We start from the raw sequence: 10,708 nt of genomic DNA, 5'->3' as shown, positions 1-10,708 counted from the left end.
ATACTCATGACAGGCAGTGGTTAAATCAACACTCTCATCAACCACCACATATTTCCAAGGAGGAATTTCAACGGAAGGACCAAACCAATTCGCGTTTGAAGATTTCATAGAAATTTCCCGATCACGAGGTACTAAATCAGGTGAAATTCTCACTTTTCATTTTCTTTGTGTTTACTTTTCTTTAGATCGCTTCAATTCTCTGTTCTCTTTGCGATTCTGAAGAAAAACAAGTTCTTTTATTCTATTATGAGATAAAGATTGTTAGGTTTTGGTTATGATTTGTTTTTTGTTCCTTTTTTGCTTATTTTTCTTCCGAGAAAATTTTGTATTTGAGGATTCTTAGTTTTAGGTTGTTATTTTTTAATCTTCAGTTCCTAACAAAGCCCTATCAATTTGTCGAGAATTTTTACTTCTGTTCGGATTTGAGGATCTAATACTGGGTAAGGTTATATATATAATTGGTATATTTACTTTCAGATTTGTTTGACTTCGGATGTTGCTTTAGTTTACGTGTTTATGACTTCGGATGTTAAAGATTTGTTTTTAAATATGTGGTTTCAGTGTCTTCTTGGATGACCATAAAGGAAATGAAGGCAATCAAGGAGATCTTGGCTTGCTACCTTGACTTGATTGTTTTCAAACATGTCTTTTTATTTTACTGTTTCACCTAACCTTTTGCATATATTGTCATGATTTTGGTGTAAAATAATTGATCTTTACCGCGGGTAATCGTTTTTCTTTATCCAAAAAATTCAGCTAATTTAATTGGTTATGAATTTTGATGTCTATGCGGTATTATGGTGGTTACTGGTTAGATCTGCTGGGTATAGTTTCGATGTAGGATTCAACTTGATTTGCCTTCTGATTCGAAACAAGAGGGAGGTTTCGGGAGGAACTTCCTTATTGTTGTGTCCTGTAACTAATGGTTAATTGTTGTTATGGAGATTATGGCTTTAAAGCTTCTGTTCTTTAATTATAAAGATGATTACTTATAGGGAACTTCTGGGTGTTTTTGTCTGTTTTTTGTCTATTATAACCCATGGGATTACTAATGTGATTTGAGTTTGAGTTCTGATGATTGGATTTTTTCTTTTCTTTTTTTGTAGTTAATACGTCAAGATGAGTCGTCCTCAGGAACCAAATCGCCCTTTCTTCCATTTTGGAAATTATTTCCGTATGATATCACCTAAGGGTTCTCGGTTGTCTCCAAGACTTCTTTCTTTATTGAACACTTTTGAGGCCACCTTATCAGAGAGGCTGGAAAAACTTGTGCCTAAAGATAAGGGTGACATCCTCGGCTTGTCATGGATGAAATTGGCAATGGAATCACTTTCTGAGATCCATTGTGACATAAAAAACCTGATAACGGAGCTTGACCTCCCTGTAACTGATTGGGATGAAAAATGGATGGATGTATACCTGGATATCAGTGTGAAGCTGCTTGATATTAGTAATGCTTTTACCTCTGAGCTTACACGGCTCAACCAAGGCCATCTCATGCTTCAGTGTGTCTTGCATAAGTTAGAGTCCGATTCCCCAGAGCAGTTCACACGGGCCTCTTCCTCACTTGATAGCTGGAAACAGCACATTAGCTCCAAAAACCCCAGAATTGAAACTTGTCGGCCGATCTTGGACAACCTTGTGGAATCACTGAACTTGCCAAAGGTTAAGAACTCTTCTAAAGGAAAGGTGTTGATGCGAGCTATGTATGGAGCTAAGGTAGCAACGACATACATATGTAGCGTCTTTGCTGCTGCTTTCTCTGGTTCTTCCAAGAATTTGTTAGACTTAACTGTTCCTAATACATTACCATGGGCACAAGTTTTTTCAGTTGTCCAAACTACCTTGAATGTTGAAATTAGAAAATATTTTCTTGTGGAAAATTTACAGTTCTAAGAGAATTGGAGGCCGTTGATGCATGTGTGAAGAAGTTGTCTACTTTGCTCCAAGTTGGAGTGGGTCCTAGTGAACGGGAGTCATTCAAGAATTCTGTTTCGGATTTGAGAATGACGGAAGAGAAACTAGCACAAGGGCTGGATGATCTTTCAAAGGTAGTAGATGGCTTTTTCAAAATAGTTTTGACAGGGCGTGATGCATTGCTTTGTAATCTGAGAAAGGCCGGTGATGCTGCTCCGAATTCGATGATAGGAAAAAATGTAAAAGAGCAACTAGTGAGGTGAATCATATGAATTTAATGAAGTTAAACCGTTCTGTATACAGATGGTTTAGGTATGAGGCCTTCTGTTTCTAACCAGTTGGTATATACAACCGTTGGGTTTAACTCGTATGATTTGTGATGTGGTGTATCGTGATAGTAGTCGCTTGGTTGTACATGTATCCTTGTCATCCTATAATAAAAGTTATATAAAAGGCTCATATTTCTTGCAAGTGTTCAGTACTTGCTATGAATTTTCATTCGCTTAAGGATAGCTTTGATTGAAGTGCCCCTAATTTACTTTTTCAGTTATTGACATGCATACTGTATGATAATGGATGACTGTTACAAATTCTTAGTGCAGTGCAGTTCGTTCTTCTCAATTTGTAAAGCTTGTAGTCCTGCCACAATTGCATTGAATGTTTAGAACATCTACTCTGTATGTTCAAGGGATACAATGCAAGAATTGATGAAGGCAGTTATTAGCTTTCTGAGATGAACTCGGACGTCGTCGGAATGGCAATACAGACAACTATGGTATGAATTATGAAGCCTTTGCCAAAGACTGATTTATTGGATTTGGTGAAATTGATGTTCAGTGTGAAATTAGATACTACTGTGGCAAGAAATGCGAGAAGACATTTAAGCAAGCATGTGATCATGGATTAGATACCACATCCGTCGATGAGAATTTTGGATTTACATATTACATGAAATGTGACACTTTCATGAAGTAAATTATGATACAGAAATTTGAAAGCTCCCAACTATGAGACCTCTTTAGTACATATAACTACCAACTTGGTTTTACTTTGCTAGTATCAGGTCTCACGTAATTCATCCTAAGGGTACAACTTTTGAGCACCACTTGATCAATGGACAAAGGCTCTGCTGGAAAGTCGCATGCCTTGAGTTTATCCAGCCCTTGATCCGGTAGTAGTTCACATGGCTGAGGACTTACTCCACTGGTGATCCCATCAATGTCGGTGCAAGTCCACAGCACCTTCTTAGCCTTAGCTGCCATTCCGATCGTGACATTGGATATGCAGATTTGAGTAAAAGGGTCGCCTTCGATCTCTTCCAACCTAGCCGCCATCAACACGTCATCTGCCATGACGTCTCTAAATTGATCCCTTGAATCACCGGCAACGCATTGGGATCATATTGATTATCGGCATGTGCTTTGTAGTTCCCCGTCGTCCAAAACACCCATTTCATGGTATGCAGAGTCATTCCCTTCACATATGTCTTTCACAAATCCGCACCTTCCTCTGGCAGTCTTGATCCTGACCCCAGATTCCGTATGGATGGCCGTGATGTCTTCGGCCCTCACGTCCTGGATTCCGCCCGACATCTCGCTTCCCAACGCGATGGCCGCTCTGTAAGGAGAAATGCATGTCAGCCTCCCAATGACCAATTGTTTGGTCGGCATCCCGAATGATATCCCATATTCATCCCAACCAATCTTCACTGCTATACAGTCATCCCCATAAACTAGGTGATTTGACCAAACTAACACCCTCTAACCGATTATCTCCCATTATAACACCCTTTCACCTATATTTCCCGAAATAGCACCAGATGGCGGAAGGCGCATTCTCGGGACGCGCTTTCCATGAATTTATGCTGATTCAGGTGACACGTGTGAAAGGCGCATTCCCGGGGACGTGCATTTCATTAAATGACTTTAATGCCCATCCGATTTTTTCCCAACTACCCCTCCTCCCCCTATATAAACCCCCTCAACCCCCTCATTCTTCACACCAAAATCATCTTCTTCTCTCTTATATAATTCAAATTCTCTAAATCTTTGAGTTTTAAATTTCTTATTAGTGGTAAAAAATTTATTTTTAAGATAGTATTTTTTACATAGTTATTATATTTTATATTAATATAATTATATAGTTATTATTTTTTATTAAAATAATATTTATATAAATTATTATTTATTTAAATTTATTAATTAATTATTTTTGATGCTAATTATTTTTTTTGTCTACAGTTATAATGGAAAGTGAAATGCTACTGCGATTGGATGCTGACCATATCTCTAGACATTTTAGCGATATTATCATCAATAATTATTTACTATAATTTCTCAATTTATAATAATAATAACAGATGTAATTATACTAATTTTATTAACTTATGCATCAATATTTTGGTTAAATAATAATAACACATGACTAGATTGATAATATTTAAATAATTAAGTGATAAAATTAATAAATTGATAATCAAAATAAAAAATAATAATATAACCATACGTGCAATATAATAATTTTATACATTTTTCATATAACTACAATAAAATAAAAATTAGTTTTCATCTATTGTTCTATCTGATTAATGTGGATAATACACTCCACTTTTAACACACATTAAAAAAATTCATTCGATAATTATTAAATTATAGCCGAAACAATTTACATAATATACTACTAATTTATAATAACAATAAAAATTAAAATTTTATTATTAAAAACATACCACCGTGTCACCTGAGTCAGCAAAACCCCGTGAAGGCGAGTCCCCGGGGATGCGCCTTTCACACGTGTCACTTGAGTCAACATAAATTCATGGAAAGCGCGTCCCCGGGAATGCGTCTTCCGTCATCTCAGCACAAAGGGTGCTATTTCAGAAAATATAAATAAAAGGGTGTTATAATAAGAGATAATCGGTTAAAGAGTGTTAGTTTGATCAAATCTCCCGGAAACTATGTAGCTGTCTTCAATTCTAACATTTTATGCAAGAATCTGATCATCAAATTCAAACAAAAAGTAATTAGACATTAACAACATAATTTTCTTGAAAATCATTGTTGGCTTGAAACTTTATAAATTTTATAATCTATTTTTATATTTTTTATTTTTTATTTATTAAAATTTTATAAATTCATTCCTAATAATAAATTTTTTATCGTATGTCCTCGCATTCATTCTCATTTGTATCATATTTATCTAGATTGTACCATCTTTTTATTTTATTTTATTAAATCAAAGTAATTAAAAAATAATATTCGCTCTAAATAATTTTAATTATTTCTGCTATAAATGTTGTGTTGGTGTTTAAACTCGTAATCTTTAGTAGTAATAATTATTTCTTTTAACGATTGAAGAAATTTGGTTTCACATAAATAGAATAGTAAGAATAATTTCAAGAAAGAGTGGGGGGTGCATTTATGGTTGAAAAAGAACAGCCTTTTGGCATCTTCTTACAAAATGTATGAAAGTAAAAAAGTGATGTTCACATGAGTCCCATTCTATTTCCTTTTGGTGTTTTCTTAACCCTAATTCACAGGCTAGGCTAGGATATAAAGTGAGGTAGTAGATCGTTGGAAAGACTAAGATTTTGTCTAAACTATATATATATATATATATATATATATATATATATATATATATTTTTAATAAATATATTTAGATTCATGATCATTAGAAGGAATCAGTTGAACAAGTCTAATCAACTTTTTTTATCTTTATTTTTGAGGTAAATATATGAATATACATGGATCATTATTTCGCACATTGATACAGAGAAGAAACAATTCACAAGCATGACTCTAATAAAGCCATCGTCATGTATTTCATTCAAGACTTAAACCTTTAGTTTTGGGATTTAGGGTCTGTAATTCATTTATTTGTCACTTAACTAACGATTCAATTAAATTTTTAAGTTTACATTGTGTCAACAAATGTTACCTTAAGCATATATAAACATATTATTGAGATTAACAATAAAAAATATTAGATTTTTATTAAAAAAATATGAATTATCTTCAAATTTAAAAGTTTTAATTTATATCATTACTCGAGTTAGTCTAATGATCCAAAATATAAAAATAAAAATAAAAATTCTACAAAGTGTAAGTGAACTCTAACTTCATATAAATTTTTGACTTCATTAAAAAATAAATATCTAAACTGATTGCTTTTCTCAAATAGATGTCTAAACTTTTTTCGATTCATCCAGATGTCCAGTGTTACAAATGTCACTACTTTATGTGTCTCGGCTGTAATGTCTGTTAAAATATTTCATTAAGTGATTATGTCACGTTCTTTTATTTTTAGATTTTTTATTTAAAATTTAAAATTATATTTTTAATTAAAAAAACCCAAAATATTCCGTCGCCCCCTCCCTCCCAGGCGCGGAGAGCTTCAATGGTGACCCTGGGGTTTACAACTTCAATAATTGCAGTGCAATTGTTATCAAAACCTGCTACGAAATGGGCAAATTGGTTGACTCCACATCCACCCAAGTCTGTCGTTTTTGTTACCATCCCTCCTCGTATTCATATTTCATATTCAATCCAACTGCAAATGAAAAGGATAAACTACACCACGGTCACTAATGTTTGGGTTAGTATTCATTTTCACAACTAATGTTTGAAAAGTCGCAAATCAATCACTAATATTATCGTTTGTTACAAAATGTGACTTGATGTTAACATCCATTAAAAATTGTTATTGCAGCAATGGAATACTGACATGACACATTAAATCAGCTGACTCATCATGTTTGAGTGACAGTTACCCTTCTTCTTCTTCTCCTCCTCTTCTTTTTTTTCTTTGCTTCCAGAGCTACGGAAACTTGGTCGTTTTCTTCATTGATTGCAGCTCTGTTGGATACATCCTTCCTTCCTTTCACTACATGTAAGGCTAGGTAGCTCGACAGAAGGGAATATTTCAGATGGACCAGCCACTCTGAAGCTCAGCTCCATGAGCACAGAAGCATTAGGACTCGCCAGAAGCTCACGTTTCTTCCTTTTCTCTCTCAGATCCGCAAGCCATTGCTCGCTTACTAAACAACCCTTTATTTCTGAACCCATCTGCATCCAAATAAAGATCCACTTAGATTTATTATCATCATCAAGCTACAAGATATCAGTCCTCAAGGCTCACCAGTGTAACCATTGCATATAAAGGAAGCGTGATATAACTACAAATCACTTGAACTGTGATCCTAATGAAGCAATTCGAAAGTTTAGTTAGTAAATTAAATTTTTTAAAAGTTCAATGAGTAAAATAATTAATGGGAACTTTTTGATGCTAGCATCATGTCATAACACTGTTAAATAATTAATAAATTAAATTTTTTCAAAATAACGTCATTTTAATTCTAGCATCATGTCATATCACTGTTAAATAATTAATCGCAGAGTGACTAAAATAGAAGCAATTCGAAAGTTTAGTTAGTAAATTAATTTTTTTTAAATTTCAATGAGTAAAATTAGAAATTAATGAAAGTTCAGTGATGATTTATGTAATTTACTCAATAAATAAACTTAAAATGAGCAGTAGTGGGTTCTGCGGGGAGAGAGATTCTAGATGATTACAAATGGCGAGGAGGGGTTTTTGGGATTTGTGACGCATGACATTATTATTATATTTTAAGTTAAAATGATTATAAATTAGGATATGTTTTAAATACAATGAAAATGATTGGTTGATAATGGGATTTCGCTGTCATCGTGGGTGATTGATCGTATTCGGTGAAGAAAGCAACAATGGTATGATTGACAGTGGTCGTGGCGTCAAGGAAGTAGGGTTAAGGTTAGGGTTAGAGATTTATAATTTTTAGGGGTTTTGTATTTTGTAGGGATTTACGAGAAATAATGTTTTCTTAAATATAAAAATATTTTAATATTTTTAAATAAAATTATAAAATTATAAAAACGTTATAACATTAATTAAACCTAAATTTTAAAATATTTATAACATTAGAAACATGAATAAATAAAAAAAGTTTAAGTACTTATTTAAAAAAATGACATAGTTTGGACACTTATTTTTTTTAATTAAACCTAAATTTTAAAGTGAAACGCATTAATTAAAATTCTTTGGGTGTATTTTAGACCCAATAAAACAGGCCCAATTGTCATTGTAACCCAGCCTAATTAAAATTGATTGAATAGGGTCCCAATTTGTTAGACTTGGGAATGTAGGTTGAGTTGAAGACCCAAACAAATGTACATCGAACAAGTCCATGAAAATTGGGAACAGTGCACCACATAGGGGAAGTCACTTGCAATAAAGTTAATCACAAGGTTCATTTGAAATAGGTTAGTTTTATAATTGCTTTGATAACACTTTTTATTTGATCTTTCCAACAGCTGATGAACAGATACAAGACACTAGAAATTAAGTTGAACGTCCAAATGGAGTAAGCTATGGGTGGATTGCTTACCCCTTCAGCAACGCGCTTTTCTTACCTACTCCATCCCTTAAGCTTATAAAATAACCGACAACTGTCTTCACTCATCCACATTCTCGTTAACTCAGCTCGTATCCCTGTTGACTCACATCTACTTCCCCGTTTTTCCTTCTTCTCATGTTTCTTTGATCAGTGACTCTGTTTTCTCCCATGGAACTTTTATGTACGAGATCGGGTTTCTCTTTCTTCCTTCTCTACTTCTTCCTTTTCTGTGATCTCTCTTTATCTTTCTATCCGGTGGACAACTATCTAGTCAATTGTGGCGCCTTCCTGGACTCCTCCGTAGACAATCGTCGCTTCGTGTCTGACTTGCACGATTCAACTCACGCACATCTCTCTTCACCTCAGTCGTTCTCACTCTGTGCTGGAACTTTACTGCCGGCTCTGCCTCCGATCTACCACACCGCCAGAGTTTTCAAGGCGCAATCGAAATACGTTTTCGATGTCAAAGATCCAGGGACACACATGGTACGTCTCCATTTCCACCGATTCAGTACACCACAATTGAATCTCGTTGACTCTCAATTTCACGTTTTGGTGAATGGGTTGGTGGCTTTGACCAATTTTAGTGGCGGGAATTCGTTGGGTCCTAGGGTTATAGAATATCTGCTTTGCGTTCATTCAGAGAAGCTTGAAATTACTTTTGTTCCTGCTGGGAAATCGAAATTTGCCTTTGTTAATGCAATTGAAGTGATATCTGCACCTAAAGATTTGATACCGGAAACTGCTCAGTCTCTGAATGGTGATAAACTCGAGAGTTTTGAGGGTTTGAATCAACAATCATTTGAAGTTGTTCATAGGGTAACTGTAGGTGGTGCTAAAGTTACTCCTTTTAATGATTCTTTGTGGAGAACTTGGGTGCCTGATGATGAGCACCTTAAATCAAACCAAGGATCGACCAGGGTGTATTTTAGTGGTAGGATTAAATACCAAGAAGGTGGCGCAAGCCGTGAAGTCGGTCCTGATAACGTATATGATTCGGCTCGGTTGATAGAGAGCAAGAGTGCTTCGATCCCTAATGCCAACCTTTCATGGGAGTTTCTGGTGACTGAGGATTATAAGTATCTTGTCAGGCTCCATTTCTGTGATATTGCTAGTGTATCCCTTGGATTGTTGTTTTTCAATGTTCATGTTAATGGACATTTGGTATATAAGGATTTGGATCCCTCAGCCATTACGAATTACATGTTGGCTTCCCCGTTTTATCTGGATTTTGTGGTCAATGCTGATCATTCTAGTGTTGTGAATGTAGCAGTTGCACCTTCAAACAAGAGCATGGCACACACGGTTGATGCTATCCTGAACGGGGTGGAGATCATGAAGATGAATAATTTGATGGGTAGTTTCAACGGTAAGGTGCCTGCGGAATCGGTTTTGAAGTGTTGGCTGAGAAGAAAAAGTGGTCGCATTCTGCTTCCGTTGATTGCTCTCGTGTGTTTGTTGCTAAGCTTATCAGTGTTCATGCGTAGGAGGATCGATAAGGCAGATTCCATGCCGTGGTCGAAGTTGCCTATGGACGACCCTGAAAATACTCCAAAGCAAGGCAAGCAACAATTTCCAAGCAAAGTATAAATGCCAAGGATTCACTGGTTTCGTGATATACAAGTATCAGTTGGGAATACATTATACTATTGGTGTTCCCAACATATTGAAAGGTTTCTTTTGAGTTTGAATTTGAAGACTGTGAAGTGCTTTGTGCTTGTTAATCTGTATTTAAGCTGTCTCAACAGTATATAATGTTATTTTGCAGTTTGTAATCTGATCATGTTTGTGATTGAATCGGTGATACTGTAATGATTTGTTTAATTCAATAAGCATTTCACCATAAAATCCAACTTCTTTTTACATTTTACTCTAGTATTTTTTATGTCGGGTAGAAAGAACCCGCAACCTATAACTTGGAACCAGTTCGTTGCATATGGTTCAAGCCCCTTCCAACGGATAAACCTATGGCAGCCATTTTAGGCCCCTACAGCTGCCTATGGCTCGCCGCCATAATATTGTCTTCGTTCATCGTGTTCCTTATATTAATCGGGATTGTCACCTGGTTCTGCATTTACCTGAGGGATCACTATAAAAACTTATTCTCGACCTCTAAGAAAGCTGTGTTGAATATTTTGGCTGTATGTGTTTCCATAGCTGCAACAGCTAGTGCGGAGGTTTTTCGAAAGAAGAAACAGTATGCTAGGGAAGCAAAACAGGTGCAGAACATGGAAGGGCAAACCCCAGAAGGATCACCAAAAATGATGGGTTATGATGGTTATAGATAATTGGAAAGCCTCCCTCTCCGGTCTCTTACAGAAGTTACCAAAATTCACTATGGAGGGAGGCCCGACTTGA

General features: G+C 35.4%; 1 protein-coding gene and 2 pseudogenes across 1 annotated transcript; 2 read left to right on the top strand and 1 right to left on the bottom strand.

Annotated features, from left to right (window-relative positions):
• The first annotated feature begins 396 nt into the window (after positions 1–396).
• Positions 397–2,388, top strand: LOC120132908 (annotated as a pseudogene).
• A 560-nt stretch (positions 2,389–2,948) lies between these two features.
• Positions 2,949–7,068, bottom strand: LOC120132969 (annotated as a pseudogene).
• Positions 7,069–8,435: 1,367 nt separating this feature from the next.
• Positions 8,436–10,163, top strand: LOC120132977 (probable receptor-like protein kinase At5g24010). Its single transcript, XM_039149643.1, has one exon. The coding sequence runs from the start codon at positions 8,519–8,521 to the stop codon at positions 9,938–9,940; it is 1,422 nt and encodes a 473-aa protein (XP_039005574.1). The 5' UTR covers positions 8,436–8,518; the 3' UTR covers positions 9,941–10,163.
• Positions 10,164–10,708: the final 545 nt, after the last annotated feature.

This window comes from Hibiscus syriacus, unplaced genomic scaffold (genome assembly GCF_006381635.1).
Source record: "Hibiscus syriacus cultivar Baekdansim isolate YM2019G1 unplaced genomic scaffold, ASM638163v2 tig00110570_pilon, whole genome shotgun sequence".
In the NCBI taxonomy this organism is placed as follows: domain Eukaryota; kingdom Viridiplantae; phylum Streptophyta; class Magnoliopsida; order Malvales; family Malvaceae; genus Hibiscus; species Hibiscus syriacus.
The sequence above is the reverse complement of the archived record's forward strand: the minus strand, read 5'-3'. Positions and strand labels throughout refer to the sequence as shown.

Excerpts from the sequence above, each read along its gene's own strand:
- LOC120132977 (XM_039149643.1), top strand. The coding sequence starts at position 8,519 with ATGGAACTTTTATGTACGAGATCGGGTTTCTCTTTCTTCCTTCTCTAC.